The 17314-nt window shown below is 38.1% G+C and overlaps 1 protein-coding gene across 1 annotated transcript in view; it reads left to right on the top strand.

Moving 5' to 3' along the window:
- Positions 1–17314, top strand: part of DCDC1 (doublecortin domain containing 1) — a gene marked incomplete at both ends in the record, with an annotated part of 278965 nt that overhangs the window by 142235 nt on the left and 119416 nt on the right. The window contains 2 exons of the mRNA XM_081329080.1: positions 6110–6265; positions 6507–6664. Coding sequence (XP_081185206.1) covers positions 6110–6265; positions 6507–6664 — 314 coding nt within the window. The remainder of the gene's footprint in view (positions 1–6109; positions 6266–6506; positions 6665–17314) is intronic.

The following is a 17314-nucleotide window of genomic DNA, read 5'->3' as shown; positions in this document are numbered from 1 at the left end:
ATATTTCCTGCCTCAGCAGATAGAGAAATTTTATAAGATGGTAACATTCATATAGGGACGCGGTGGCTCAGTGGGTTAGGACACTGAGCTTGTCGATCAGAAGGTTGGCAGTTTGGCGGGTCGAATCCCGAGTGCCATGTAACAGAGTGAGCGCCTGTTACTCGTCCCAGCTTCTGCCAACCTAGCAGTTCGAAAGCATGTAAAAATGCAAGTAGAAAAATAGGGACCACTACGGTGGGAAGGTAACTGTTCCATGCGCCTTTGGTGTCTAGTCATGCTGGCCACATGACCACGGCGACATCCTCGGACAAGTGCTGGCTCTTCGGCTTTGAAACAGAGATGAGCACCAGCCCCTAGAGTTGGAAACGACTAGCACGCATGTGCGGGGGAACCTTTACCTTTACCTTACCTAACATTCATATATACACATGGACTAAAAGAAAACACCTTTGCATAGGCATCACTTCACTTAGGAACAGAAAAAAATAATCTTCCCTCTGAAGCTTGGAAACTCAGCGGAGTTACCAAAAAAGCAGAATGACAAAGCCTCCTTAACAAAAATTACCAAGAACAAATCAGAAATCAAACAAAACTTGATAGAAGAGCGGGTGCCTATTGCCTTAAATGACTTAGTATGATTTCGTAGTTCTGGAAACATTAACGTAGGGCAGGGGTTCCCAACCGGGGGTGCGAGACGATATTCCAGGGCATGTGAAAACTTGGTTTTTCAATATTATAGTGTATATGCATAATTCGTTGCCATTATTTTGAACTTTTGTAAGGGGTGTGAGAATGTATCAGAAGCATTTTGGGGGTGTAGGGTATAGAAAAGGTTGGGAGCTGCTGACTTAGGGAACTGTTCTTTACTACTTCTGTCATATTTTCACCAAGACCCAGCAATCAGTAATGTAAAAGGGAAGAGTTGAGCAAGAAGTCTGTGTAATACAGGTAGTTCTCAACTTGGAACAATTCATTTAGTGACCTTTCAAGCACTGAAAAAAGTGACTATGTTTCACACAACTGTTGTAGCATCCCCATGGTCATGTGATCAAAATTCAGATGCTTGTCAACTGACTCATGTTTATGTCAGTTGCAGTTTCCAGGGGGTCATGGGATCACCTTTTGTGACCTTCTGACAAGCAAAGTCAACAAGGAAGCCAGATTCACTTAGCAGCCATGTTAACTAACTTTACAACTCTGGTTATTCACTTATCAACTGTGGCAAGAAAGGTTGCAAAATGGGGCAAAGCTCACTTAACAAATGCTTCACTTGGCAACATAAATTTTGGGCTTAGCTGTGGTCGTAAATCAAGGACTACCTACAGTGCTTTTTTCAAACTCACATTCATAGAGATATATAAACCCATTCCTTTAGAATGCCATGCATGTTAATATTCAAGAAAAATGATGAAAATGAAGTAAAAAATGTTAACAATATTGATAAATAGTAAGATCATAGATGAAGAGGATTTCAGGCCCGGACACAGCACGGAGACGGCATTGGTCGCGCTGGTGAATGATCTCTGGAGGGCAAGGGACAGGGGTTGTTCCTCTGTCCTGGTCCTATTAGATCTCTCAGCGGCTTTCGATACCATCGACCATGGTATTCTGCTGCGGCGTCTCAGGGGGTTGGGAGTGGGAGGCACCGTTTTACGGTGGTTCTCCTCCTACCTCCAGGGCCGCTCGCAGTCGGTGTTGACGGGAGGGCAGAGATCCGCCCCGAGGCCTCTCATTTGTGGAGTTCCTCAGGGGTCGGTTCTCTCGCCTCTCCTGTTCAACATCTATATGAAGCCGCTGGGCGAGATCATTCATGGCTTCGGGGTGGGGTATCACCAGTACGCTGATGATACCCAACTTTTTCTTTCCACCCCGAACCAACCCAGCGATGCCCTCTCTGTGATGTCCCGGTGCCTGGAGGCGGTTCAGGTCTGGATGGGGAGAAACAGGCTTCGTCTCAATCCCGCCAAGACTGAGTGGCTGTGCATATCGGCATCTTGGGTTAACCAAGTTATTCCACCTCTAACGATGGGGGGTGAGGTGTTACCCCCCGTTGATAGGGCTCGCAACTTGGGCGTCCTCCTGGACTCATGGCTCAATTTTGAAGATCACATAGGAGCCGTGACCAGGGGGGCTTTTGCACAGGTTCGCCTGGTGCGCCAGTTGCGTCCCTATCTGGACTGAGACGCCCTACGCACAGTTACCCATGCGCTTGTGACCTCCCGTTTGGACTACTGTAACGCTCTCTACATGGGGCTGCCCTTGAAGACCACTCGGAGGCTTCAACTGGTGCAGAATGCGGCCGCGCGAGTTGTAATGGGGGTCTCCCGATACTCCCATGTAACACCTCTACTCTGCGAGCTGCATTGGCTTCCGGTTGCCCTCCGGGTGAAATTCAAGGTGCTGGTTATCACCTATAAAGCCCTACATGGCCTGGGTCCGGGGTATTTGAGGGAACACCTGCTGCCGTCATCAAACGCCCTTCGCCCAGTGCGCTCCCACAGGGAGGGTCTGCTCAGGGTCCCGCCGGTAAGAGATTGCCGGCGGGTGACACCCAGGGATAGGGCCTTCTCAGTGGGGGCGCCTGCCCTCTGGAACCAGCTGCCGGTGGAGCTGAGGACTGCTCCCGACCTCCGATCATTCCGCCGGGGCCTGAAGACCTGGCTCTTCAAGCTCTCGGGCCCAGACTGAGGAGAAATTTTAATTTGGGGTTCTTTTTAATCGACTACAGGGTCAATTTAATATTTTTTAATTTGGTTCTTAATTTTTGTATTTTGTATTTTTAATTCCCTGTAAACCGCCCTGAGTCCTCAGGGAATAGGGCGGTATATAAATATAACTAAATAAATAAATAAATAATGCTGACTATGGATATGAGGGTGAAGGTTAGAGGGTGATATGCACTCTGTTGCAAAGAATTAATGTTTGTTCAATGAAGTGAAAATAGATATGCATAAGAGAAGGAAGCAAGGGAGAATTTTAGGGACTGACTGATGAGAACATAAGAAGTTCAAAATGATCATTTTAGCCTCCCTAAAATTCTTTATTAGCAATTTGAATAATTTACACAAATAATGAGCTGTCATAAGTTGTGACTATATCCTGTGGATAGCCTTGAGTTAGGCCAAAACAGGAAAGAAAGAGTTAATTAGCAAGGCATATTCAAATGACTTGACAAATATTTAACACATATATCTCCCTTGCTTCCTAGCTAATAGAGAAAGAACCTGTGGCTCAGGAAGTTAAAGCAACTGCCTAATATATAATCAGCCCAGGTTCGAATCTCAGATAAAAAGGGTATGACTGACTGATGAGAACATAAGAAGTTCGAAATGATCATTTCAGCCTCCCTAAAATTCTTTATTAGCAGTTTGAATAATTTACACAAATAATGAGCTGTCATGTTGTGACTATATCCTGTGGATAGCCTTGAGTTAGGCCAAAATAGGAAAGAAAGAGTTAATTAGCAAGGCATATTTAAATGACTTGACAAATATTTCACACACACACACACACACACACACACACACACACACACACACACACACATATATATATATATAATTGTAAATGTAAAAGTAAGTGATGCAGCAGGAATGAATTCTTTAGAAAGTATATATGAGAATGCAATAAGAGATGGAGCCAATAATGATTTAATATTAAATGAATATGAATTGAATATGAAAGTGAGCAATCAGTACAAAAGAATTGTGCTTAGGCGGTTTGGTTATATAAACAGAATAAATAAATAGTCTCGTTGGAAAGTAAATATATGAAGAAAGAATAAACAGATTCATAAAAAGGGAGATTACCAGTAAATCATGGCTGAATGAAGCTGGTGCTATCCCAAAAAGAGACCGATGAGATGTTTAAAGAACAAAGAACAAGATATGAATTGATGTATAGACATAGTGTAAATTGTGATGGTTTGTAATGATAAAAAGTAAAAAAATATATAGCATAAGCCATATTTTCTTTTTTGTTATATCTTTAATTTCTTTCACTTATAAGTTTTTTAAGAAATTTCATCCAGATATTAATGAAATATGCTGTCTCATGCAAGTTTAAACATCCAGTGTTATTTTCTCAGGAGTTTTCTTGAAGTCTGGTAAATATCAAGCAGTCCTCAAAGTTCTAACCCATTAGCGTTCTTCACATCTTACAGATGACACCTGGCTTCTGTGGAGGAGCTACTTCAATACAATAGTAGCATCTGAAATGGTTTCTTCCTGGATGCTGGCAATTGAAGTATCATCTCTTGACCATTAGATTTCAGGGAATCAGTTTCACTTGTCCCTGGATTTTTCTCATCTGAAAAATATCTACAAGTGCCAGCTTCAAGAGAAGTGGTGGTGTTTAACTTGATGCTGTGGTGGAAAACTTACTCAATGAATACCAACAAGTGGAGAAGATCCAAACAATCATTTTATTTTCTAAAGCTAGTGGGTTACAGTCAGTTACTGGTCTCTTATTTCCAGTTGAGCCAACAGCAAAGAGGCACAAGAACGTATACAGAATTTTTGATTAAAGGTGATTTGAACATATGTACGTATTAATAGGACACCTCTATTTTATAACTTTACAACTGGTAACAAAACAAGATAATTAGAAAAAGACACATATATCCTTCATAAATAAACACATTCTTTGAAATGCAGGATAGCTGTCTTGAAACAGGACAAATGTTATTCTAATGAGCTAATCCTAATCTCATTGAAGAAGAAAGGAGAGAAATAAGAAAATGCAATGCTACATTTCCTTGAATTTACTGTCTCTTTTCAAGCTATATGTTCCGTAATCAATGAATTTTTTTTAATCAATGAATTGCTAAAAAGTTCAAAATGGCACAGTAGTAAACGTTTACAGCAGAAAATATTTCATTCCTAAAGGTGACATCAGAAGAATACTGCTAAAAGCGTATACTCTACTTTTATAATGGATTCACTCGGAATTCTTATTCCTACTACCTGCACTTTAAAAAAAAAGAAAGAAAGCAAGGGGATGCTACAATCATTTCCAGCTGTTCCTTCTTAAAGAAATGGAAGGGCAGGACTGTCAAAGAATGTTTGAGCTGGAGGAAAGGTGCTGCTTGAAGGGCTGGTCATCTGATAGGCCTTATAGGCTAGTTAGCCCCATCAACCAGTGGTTGCCCAGCTGTACTATAGCATATTGTGAATTTGACATTAACTCATCATCTTCCTCATCTCATAAAGCCCACCCCCCATGGGAGGGGAAACAAATATGAAATATGTCTTTCAGTATTGTATGAATACTAATTTAGTATTCTATCTGGAATAAATACATAAATAATTTAAAATTCTCAGTAGTATAAATTAAGTTTACTTTAACTTTCGCATATGATTCTGATATACCAGTAAGAAAGAAGAATTTAAAGATGGAAGATGAAAATGTGAAAAACAAACAAACAAAAGCAGGACAGAAAAATTGTTAGGTGAATATGATAAGGCAGAAGCAGCTTGTGCATTAAGAAAGCTAATTAGGTAAAAAAACAGGGATGGTTTCATACATTGAAGAAAATAACTTACATGTGGAATATGAGATGTAAACCATGTATATGTTTGTAATACTGTTTAAACCAATGACATTTACCAAATCATGGTTCAATTATATTTAATGCTTCTAGCTTGCATTTTTATTTTATTTTGTCTAGAACAAGGGTGTCAAACTTGCGACATCATGTGACATGTCGCGATGTATTGTGACTTTTTTCCCATTGCCGGCAATGGGGTGAGCGCAGTTTTGGCATGACACATCTGGCCCACCGGCCAGCAGTTTGACGCCCCTGGTCTAGAATAACCTGGAAAAGTATTTCCATCTGTTTAAATGAGAAGAAGAATTAGGAAATAGTGTCTACGAATCTCTTCTTTGACAGTTATATGCGGTAGTGCAGCTTTATTGGCTCATGAGAATCAAATCTACAGGAATTTTGTGAGCTAACTGAGAGCAGAGTTGAGTTGTACCATGTCAGTTGTTTGGTGTTTCCACAGAGAGTATCCTTGGCAATAAATTATACATTTACTAGCACATTGCTGGTTGTCTGTTTATGAATCGCAGACTTGTGCAATGACTCTGCCTTTATTCCTCTCTATAGGCTTACCCTGAATTTGTCCTAACTTACTTAGAAGAATTAAATGTAAAAGAGGCGCTCCAGATCAAATGCTCCACCCAAGAGGTCCAGTCCGTATTTCATCAAAAGACAGATGACAACTCAGAAGAAATTCCTCTTCCACACCAGAACCTGAGGGAGGTCAGAGCAATTGGCTTTTTTCAGAGGAAAATAATTTGAAGGGAGATATTACAATTTAACAAATAGGGGTCTAGAAAAGAGAGCAACAATACAAAAGACAATACTTAGTATAGAAATATCCTACTTTTTAATTTATTTTTTATTTAAAAAAGTATTTTCTCCATGGTTTATATTGAAATTCTATGATTGCTGAGTTTTATTCAACATAAGCATTATGATTCATTATATGTTAATTCCACAGGTTTTAGAAAATAATGACCGCAACAGCAAAGAGAAACAACTTTCCAGACCTTTGGATGCCCATTTAATGCCTAAAGGTACCTCAGGCGAGAATTGCCAGCTGACAGTAGCATTGGTGAGGAAACTGGAAGAGAAACATCCTAAGGCCTCAGCTCAAAGGTAAGCTAGTGACAGAGTTGATATTTATTGTTCAATGACATTAGATGTTTTCCTTCAGTTTTATGTAAGATTGATTTCCTGGATCTTAGTGAAATATCTCAAAAGCCCTCTGGCTTGCAAAGAGAAATGGAGTTTAACCAAATCTAATGAAAGGGGGAGGAAGGAGGTGACATTTATGCAGGTTTTTTTTTAAATAAAAAAGATTGATGTCTACATTTATCACTGAGGACAAAGTATCATTACGTATTATGCATGAATTGTAGCATAACTCCATAAAGTGAATAATTTATGGTATTTATCATTTATTAATTCTACCTATATGAAATAACAGTTTTCTAGATTCATATAATAAATTGTTGTAAATTCCCTGGATGTTTTAAATGGAGGTTATATTGAATATTGTAAGAGAATAGCATTTATGCATTTAATTCAGATTTGCAATGAAATTACTGCATTAAAAGGTAAAATAAAAACTTGCAATTAATAAGCAAAAACATTTGCATCGCTCAATTCTCATTTTAACTACGTAAAATAATACTAAATGCTTCTGTTCTATTTATTCTTTAAATATGTCTTTCTTACAGTTTTCATAATAAACTTATGGAAACTATTTAAGGGTTGTTAGTTTCACATTACATAAATATGAACTTTGCTGAAATAAACCCAGCATTACATTATATGTATATTTTTCCTAACTTTCTTAATATCAGTTTCAAAGTGTTCAAGACTGACGTGAAGAATTTTATAATAGATATGTATACAAAAATCTGTACTGCTATCTCAGTTCTCAGAGAGGATCCATGAATGCTCCAGCACTAGGTTTTCAAGAAGAGATTGGACAACCATTCATCTGAAATGGTACAGGGCAGTGATGGCAAACCTTTTAGAGACCGAGTGCCCAAACTTCAACCCAAAACCCACTTATGTATCGTGGGGTGCTGAATGGGCATGGTCCATTGGGTGGATGTGGCCCATTGGGTGGGCGTGGCCCATTGGGTGGGTGTGGCTGCCGTGGTAACGGCAGAATGGGTGGGACTAAAAAGTTCAATCAATCAATTCCAACTTTGCGAAATCTTTTTTTCTCCGTGAGAAGTTGAAATTGATTGATTGATTGAACCTTTTTTTTGTACACAGTGGTGGAGGCCTAAAGTGAAAAGGTTTTATAAAACCCAGCTGAAGGCCTAGGACTTGGGCGACAGCACGCGTGCCCACAGAGAGGGCTCTGCATGCCCTCTGTGGCACGCACGCCATAGGTTCGCCACCACGGGTATAGGGTTTCCTGCCTGAGCAGGGGCTCGGACTAGAAGACCTCCAAGGTCCCTTATAACTCTGTTTATTCTATTCTATTCTATTCTATTCTATTCTATTCTATTCTATTCTATTCTATTCTATTCTATTCTATTCTATTCTATTCTATTCTATTCTATTCTATTGCGTTTCTGTTTCTTTTCAGGTATCCATCAGTTTTTGAGCATGATTTGTGGAATAGTGTCCTGAGTACCTGCTAGCTTACATTATGATATTTATGGCTGGATTATTGCAATTATATTACATAGGGCTGCTCTTGAAGACTGTCAGAAGATGCAGGTGGGCCAGAATGCAGCAGCATGGGCAATTCTGCTGCTCACAGTTTGCCCAAGTTACATCATTGTTCTGTGAGCTGCAGTTTTCCACTTTCTACACGCAGTTCAAGGAGTGATTATCACCTGTAAAATCCTACATGACAGATTATTTGTGGAACTGCCTTTGCCTCAGCCCCGCCCCCCCTTACAACCCCTTGGAATAACTTCCCATCTGAAGCCTCTACCCTTTTAGCCATTCAGAAGGGCGTGAAGACCTGGCTTTTCCCGCAAGCACTGGCCTAAGATGGTCATGAGTCTAATAGTTTGCTTGCTCTAGTGCCTGGTTTTATTCCTCTTTTATTTGTTTTATTCATCCTTTCATTGGTTGTTGTGAGCCTCCTAGAATTGCTTTGTGGGATGGGTAGGCATATAAGTACTTTTAATAAATAAAAATATATAAATAAATTTAGATTTAATAATGCAAATTTTAATGGGCCAACTGTATGCCAAAATTTCATGACAAATGTCAGTCTTAAAGGCAGGCAGGCAGGCACAAGCTATGCCGTGTTACATGTTCTTCAATGATTCTGGAGTTAGATAGTCTTCAATTCTAGGAAAAACCTTGATAGGTAGAGTTTGTTGACCTTTGATCTATTCTTCTCACCCTTTTCTCCTGGACGAATCGCACCTCTCCTATAATTAGATACCAAGTTGGAAGGTAACAAGAGGCAAATCAAATATTCATTTGTTTATTTATCAAATTTCTAGACTGCCCAACATCAAAGTGATTGTAAGTGGCTTCACCAATTAAAAGAAAACAGAAATAGAACATTAGATAAAAAGAGAAACAATTGCTCTAAGCGAACAAATATGGCAATCTTGGTACATCATCACTGTCTTTTCTTAACATTGTGCTTGCAGGTTGTGGGATCCTCTTTAATTGAAGTGATGTCCAGTGCCCAACTCTTATTTTTTGAAACAAGAAGTACTATTACATTGTGCATTATCTCAGCTTCTATATATTATATCCAAAATAAGGTGCAAAGTCACAAATGGTAATTTCCTTCAGTTCAATCAAAATGACAGTTCTTTATCCTTCCACAACAGTTTATATGCACATTAATGACAGTTGAACCAAAAAAAAATCTGTGGACCTATGAACATCTGACCCTGTTTCTCAGATCAGTATTATATATGACTGAGGCCAACTGTGATTAAAACAGCTCTGGGATGTTCTGGACCTGTATTTAGAATTGGTTTTTTTTAAGATGCAAAGGAAAATAAAAAGTAATGGAAAATTAGGGCAAAGAAAAAGGGAAAAAGAGAAAATGTGGGGTAGGAAGAGAAAAAGAAAAAAAGCCATTGACTTCCAACTCTCTTTGGGCCAGTAGAAGATAATAACATTGCAACCTGTATTTAGAATTCTGATTAGAACCAGATTTTGAGAGTAAATTTTAGAGCATTTTTGGCTTTAATCCAGGGCTGAAATCCAGCCAGTGCTAACAGATTAAAAATTGTAGAGGTAAGTGATGTGTAATAGAAGAAGGAACTCTTATTATCCCAAGAGCCACCTCTGATTCATTAGCTCCAAGCAATATTCCTGTAACATCTTAAATTTTTCATTTAAAGAATCAGCTGATTCACTAAGTTTTGTAGAACAGGGGTCCCCAATTCCTGGACCGTGGCCCACTACTGGGCTGTGGCCTATTCAGAATTGGGCAGTATGAGTGGCTGGCCAGGGAGCATGCATGCATGTGCACAGCTCAACATGCATGACCAGCAAGCTGCGTGCTGGCCTGTCACTCATGCAAGGGCTGTGTGCGCACAGGCATGTGCGATGGTCCACCACTCACACGACTTAGTTTCCCTCTCCACCCTCCCAGCCAGGCTGCCAAGCTGCAAAGGTTGGGGACGGTTGTTGCAGAAGATGCATCCTATATTATTTTTCTATATTTTAATATAACCCAGACTGATAATATTATTCACTCTAAATTTTTTTTGAAATCTTGGAGTAATATAACTCATGAAAAATAAGACCCAAAATGAATTAGTACGGTAAAGGAAAATATTTTCCTGTCATATTATTTCTTCTTTACTCATGGCAATGAGTAAAAAGTGAAGATCTGTAATACTAAATATGAAAATATTCTGTTGGTTCTTTTTTCCTAAGGGGATGGGAGGCAAAATAATGCTTTTTCTTATTATTCTAATTTGACACTAGTAAGGACTCTGCCATAAAGAAGGACTTAAGGGATGGGACATATTTTTTCATGACTCTTTCAGCATTTTGTCTTCAATCAAAGTGACCTTATACAGTATGCTACTGTTCTTGAGCAACGGGCATTTCCCACACCTTTCTATTTCAGCCCCTTCTGTCAATAAAAGGCACAATCAGGGAAGTTTCTGAAAGGGGGGGTTCTAATGTGAGGAGATAAACATCAGAAAACTTTTCAGAGATGTTTCATGCCAAATCATTCAATAATTCAGAAAGTTCCTTGATCTTCAAGAACTGTTTTTAGGTTCCAAGAAGATTCAATAGAAATAGCGTTATGCCCACTGATTTTTATCTATAATGTCTAATTATTTGTTGTACTATAATGTCTAGTTATTTGTTGTACTTGTTGCGATTCTACTTACTGCTTACCTTGGTGGAGCAGTGGGCTAATGCCTCCTTAAGTAACACCAGCTGCCTGCAATTAGTGCAGGTTCGCATCCCACCAGGCTCAAGGTTGACTCAGCCTTCCATCCTTCTGAGGTAGGTAAAATGAGGACCCAGATTGTTGGGGGCAATAAGCTGACTTTGTAATAATGCCGCTTGGGGGGGGGGCGAAAGCCCTAATAAGCAGGCATATACATAGAATGAAGGCTATTGCTAAGCACATTGGTTTGTGCTTAAATTGTAAACCGCCCTGAGTCTTCGGAGAAGGGCGGGATATAAATGGGATTAAAATAAAAAATAAAATAAAATAAAAGCACAGGAGATGACTCCAAATGAAGCATGTTAGGAACAAGGCATAAGATTTGTAAGGTATTTTTTCCTGCTTAAAATAAAGCCTTTGTTATTCTTTGAACACTATTTTCTAACAGATTTATTGTTTTTTTTTTTTTGTTATTTCATTGAGTTGCCCTCAATGTCATCCACTTTTTTTGTTTGTTTGTTTCACTGATTTTAGTAAAATTGGCCACCTATTTTCTGTATTCCCGCTGGGTAAACAAATTTCTGTAAATTTAAATTTAACTAAAAGCAAATGTTTTGCATTATTGCTTTGCTTTCTAAACTGTAGCAGACAGATGTTTGTGTTTTAATATTTTTTTCAACATGCCTATTGACCTTTATTTTACTTTGTGAAGAATTTATGACAGAAAGATTCCTTTGACTGAAAATCTAAGGTTTTCCTCATGATTTATTTGCTATCTAAATGTTCTAAAGGTTAAAGCTTTGAATTGGGGACAAATTAGCTTTCATTACATGCATCTTGACAAAATTACTTAGTTTTTTGTTTGAGCTAGATAATTTAAATCCATTTTTTTCTCTCCCTTTCTCAGGACCACAGAAATACTAATTCAAGATGGTACAAAACTGTGCTTCATTTCCTCTCTCCCCCCCACCTCCACAATGTGAGGATGCAGTTGTTTGCATTATTATATTAAATTGAGCAACTTACCTTTATTTAAATTGAATAGATGTTGTTGAGGGAGAACTGTAGCAGCCAACAAAGCATGGTGACCCAGCTTGTCACCCAGTGACCTGTGAGAAGGAAATAATCAACTGTGAGTAGCTGTCATCTTAACTGATTCTGACAGTTTGGCTCTGGGCACATCTGTGCTAGTTGCATGGAAAGGCCTTTGTTGTTTTCCCACTAGTGACTTTGCTGACTGCTGTAGGGGTTACTTGATGCCCTACTCCTACTCTTCCCTCCCCTTCAGAAGGGAAAGCAGCTGCCAGTGATGGGATTGACATTTCTTTCAATGATTTACTTGGCATTTATTTAATTATAAAGTACAAGTTCATATCGGATATTAGACCTTTGCAGGGCATTCTAGGTGAAATTAGGATTCTTCTTGAATTGTACTTTTCCAGTCAAAAATGGTACATTTTTTTAATTTGCATGGGAAATAGCGAGCTGACGGTCTTTCAATTTTATAAAAATATATCAAATGTTTATCTCAATATTTTAATATTTTTAACCTCTTACAGTGCTTAGTATTCCTAAATTCCCTTTAGTGAGCTACAGTTACCATTTTGTGTCATTGCTTTAATTATAGTTGACTTTCCTTATTTCAATATCATAGTTTCAATAATGGAAAGTAAATTAATTATAAATAAGTGTTTGTCTTCCTTTTCCTTCAGGACTCTTACATGCTAAGACTTTTTACCTGAATATATACAAAGTTCTTTTAACCCATTTTGGTTAAAAATACATAATGAGGTAGAAGAGCCAAAGAAAATAAATGCACCATTTGGATGCAAACTTTTTATGTGCACAAACTGATGTTTACAATGGTTAAAAGTGGATTACAGTCATTAGTGAAGGAGATTTGCACTCATGTGATCTCTTCTACTTATAACCACAGATGCCTTCTGGATCTACTCTAGAGATCCTCCAAGCTTTCAGAACAGATGTGTGTGTGGGGGGGGAGGACTGAAGGGGAAGGGAAATCTGTTAGACCAGCATTTTATTTTTTTCTTGGCAGATAGCCAGTATTGGATACAACCCAGTCATAATTGCTCTTCCTTAGTGATAATTTGTTCTGGAATAAAGCAGATGTTTTTCTTCCTTCATGGAATAAAATAAATCTGGAGCTGTAATGAGAGAAGAATTACAGACATAATTCTTTGTTTGCAGACATACTGTAGTCTTTTATGACAATTTTGAGAAAAAAATATGGATAATTTAAACATAAGTACTGTTTATAATATTAATGATGGAACAGAACAATCCATTTATCAGTAATATAGTTTAAGTTTAAGTTTAAGTTTATTATATTTGTATACCGCCCTTCTCCCGAAGGAGTCAGGGTGGTGAACAGGGCACATATAAAATACAAAGTACAAAAGTTAAAAGAGAATTAAATAGAGGCCCGAGCTAAAACAATAAATAATAGTATAAAAACCCGAAATAAAAACCCCAATATATGTATTATCCATTAATGAAAATGACAATTTTATGAAAGCTAACATTCATCTTACAGAAATGTCTATAGTATAAAAGTAGATAAGATTTTATATTGTTTTTAAATAGAAAAAAGGTAGGATTTTCTTAACCTGAAGTAGAATACAAATATTTTAGGTAAATAAATGGACATTTACTTTCATTATTGAAAGGTCTTTTTTCAGTTTGGCAATGATCCTATTTCAGTTCACACCTATCCTAAGGGAGAATGGAACCCTATTGGTTTTAGGAGATCTCTCAGATGTTTCAGGTAGATCAACCACAGTATTCTTCTGAACAGATTCTAACTGGGGACTGGAAGAACTATGCTATGCTACATTACGCTCTGCTCTGCTCTGCTCTGCTATGCTGTGCTATCCTGGTTTCATTCCTTATGTACATGGCCTATTCTAGAAGATAAAACTAGATAAAAATGGGATTATCATTTTGCTCTGACAGTAGGTTCTATAAGTATCAGTGTTATCCCTTATGCTTTTAATATTTACATCAAGCTTATGAGATAGTTATCTTGTGATTGGGACTGAAATAGTAATACATGAATGACATTGAGTTCTATTTCTCTTTTTCATTACATCTTGTTCAGTCCTAGGATATTTTAACCTAGTGTTAATAGAGAAGTGATGACTCAGGATCCAGATTTGAGAGCCAGACTGTTTGGTTCAACTGTCTGCATGAATTATATTCAACTTGTGTGGCAGCAGACAAAAAAAATGAATACAATTCTTGGTTGTATAAAGAGAGGCATAGAATCAAAATCAAGTGAAGTATTAGAACCGCTTAATAAAGCCTTAGTAAGGCTACACCTGGAATACTGCATCCAGTTTTTGTCACCACATTACAAACAAGATGTTGAGACTTTGGAAAAAGTGCAAAGAAGAGCAACAAAGATGATTAAAGGCCTAGAGACTAAAACATATGAAAAATAATTGCAGGATTTGGGTTTGGCTAATCTAGAGAGAAAAAAGGACTGGGGGGGGGAACCTGATAGCAGTATTCCAGTATTTGAGAGGTTGCCCCAAAGAAGAAGGGGTCAACTTCTTTTTCAAAGCACCAGGGGACAGGATAAAAAACAATGGATGGATGGAAACTAATCAAGGAGAGAACCAACCTGGAATTAAAGAGAAACTTCCTAACAGTGAGAACAATCAACAAGTGGAATAGCTTGCTGTCAGAGGTTGTGGGTGTAATTCCCATCCGCGTCGCCACTGTTAAATCGCAGAAGAATGAGAGGCATAGGCGGTGGCTGCAACAGAATCTTTATTGGATGGCAGGTCGTAGTAGTAAAAGACCGGGGAACTGGGGTTACCTGGGTCACTTATAGGTGGGCACTGACCAATAGGTTCAAACCTTGGTTTCCCGCCTGGTGGTCAGCCAATAGGCTTCTGTGGTTTTCCCGCCAGTGCTGCTCCTTTCCGGCGCTGTCCAGCAACAGCGCCTCCTGTAGTTCTTGTACTGTAACTAGACCCATACATTACACTGGGTGCTTCATCACTGGAGGTTTTGAAGAAGAGACTGGATAGCTACCTATCTGAAATGGTATAGGGTCTCCTGTTTGAGCAGGGGTTTGGACTAGAAGACCTCCAAGATCCCTTCCAGCTCAATTTTGATTGAATTGTTTTGAAGAATATTTCCCTCCTTTTATAAGATCAGAATCATAGCTTTGCTATTGATACCACACTATTTTGGAGGTACAGGGATTCTCAGCAATGTACTTTTTAGCAATATCGACTGACATACCAATTTTGAACATACAATTATTCATGTTTTGATAACTTCCTGGTTTGGTTATTGCAGTCATAAGTGGAGGTGGTTGGAAAGTTTATATAATTTGATATAATCCAGAACAGGCAGCCAGGTTGTTAATCAGAGCTTTAGCTTTATTATAATATTTCATAGATATTTTATGTAATGGTAGGAAAATGGCATTGGGAAACAGGAAGAACCACAGAAGGGACAACCAGGGAGAAATGCTTTCAATGCTGCAAGATTCTGTTACAATAAACTTACAATGAATATAGAGCTAGTATTCTTGATTGTGCTTCTTGTCTGGACTATCACACAGGTTAACATCAATCTTGCTAGACTGAAAGTATTACAAGGTCATTTTCCCTACCATTATACCATTGATTTCAAAATGTGGGTATTAATATTTTAATCCTAAATTATACAGGCATGAAAAGGATTATTTCCCCCCACATATACCAATCCAGATTTACCATTATTTTCACAGCTCTTTTCTGAGTGTTCCTGATGAAATGGACCATTTGCCTTGAGTTTGAGGCAGACTGGTTAATGCTTGAGGCAACAGTCTCATACTTGAAATTGGGTATTTCACAAAGTTGCATGCTCAAAATGTCTTGAAATTAAGTTGAATTAAAATTTTGTACATCTCTAATTGATTTTGATATCTTTCTCGGGCCAGTTGAGAAACTACAAATAAAATGGAAATCAGTTGGGATTAATGTAGCAATACAAGAGGGATAATGTATTTTAAGAATGTATGAATTAACTTGGGTAGGGTACAGGAAAAGGATATAAGAGTGCTCTCATATACATTTCTATGCATGTCTCTGTATAACTTGTCAAAATATGTCTCACGTACAATATAGCTTCCAGAAAACCAGTTTGTGTGAATGAGTGTTAGGCAAGAAATAAAAAGGAAAGTTGAAAATTGGATCTTATTTCCTAAGTGGTGGGAAAGAGAGATTAGTTTTAATGAAAAAAATTGCAACCAACAGATCTGTAAAGTTTGAAAATAGTGGAACAGTTGAATATGGATAAACAGCCCCTTTATGTTCCTAAAGAGAAATCTGTATATATTGAGAGAAGCCTATTGAAAAAGAAGCTTCTTGATTTATGCTCATCAGTGGTGTAACTACCATTGAGTAACCTTGCCAGTGATTGCCTAGCATACTGATCCATCATCCTACATCCAACTGGCTTCACATTCTCCCTGCAGCTCTTCGTGGTGACTCAAAGACCAAATCTATGGAGCCTGTTCCAGGCAGAGTGGGAAGTTAAATGGGTTCTTGATGTGCACAACAGCACAGAAAGACAGCGGATATTCCATTGTAGTGAATGCTGTTGGAAAAACCTTGCAAGATGCCAAAATGTATAACATCATATGCATGGGATGTTGGATTGCAGTCACTACAAACAAGCAACATCTCTCTCAAAAAGTTTAAGCTGTCAGAAGTTAGTACAATATCATGTATAGTAAACATTATACTAAATCTAAAATGTTGGATACCATATAACCTGACAAAGTGGGAAGAATGCATGGAACACTAAAGTTAGGGATTTAACTTTATAAGAAAGAGTGAAATTAAATTACAACATAGATTTACCTCAGCCATGAAATGCATTCCACGATTGCAGCTCTGTCTCAGCCTAGTCCATCTCAATCTTTTTGTAGGGGTAAAATTGAAGAGATTAAGAACTATCTACAAGTTTGCAGGGTTGGAAGTGCTTATCAAAAGAAATAAAAGCATCATGCCATTGTGCCACAAGCTCTGTCCTTTTGTACATGTATGCGACATCATCTCACCAATACAAAAAAAGGCAGAGTTTGCCTCACAGTTGTGCAACACTAATCTTATAATTTGGCCCCCTTCCCCTGCATACACCTCTAACTATATACTTCATTGATCTCCTGGAGGGAAATAGGATATAAATATAATTAATAAAAAATAAATGGTATTTCTTTAATAATTTTAATGGTAGCAGAAATATGTAAATTTTATGCCAAGATGTATCTTATTGGCCTTTGTTCCAGATTTAAAAGCACTTGTTAACTTAAGTTGAACTTTGTTGCTGTGTGCCAGCTTGCACTCAGCATGTGAATGTGTTTGCACAGACATGTGCACAGGTGGATACATGCATGCTCAGCAAATGTACCTCCAACGCTGATGGCT

The sequence above is a fragment of the Vipera berus genome (genome assembly GCF_964194415.1).
Source record: "Vipera berus genome assembly, chromosome: 1".
Taxonomy (NCBI): domain Eukaryota; kingdom Metazoa; phylum Chordata; class Lepidosauria; order Squamata; family Viperidae; genus Vipera; species Vipera berus.
This window is presented reverse-complemented; position numbering and strand designations above follow the sequence as displayed.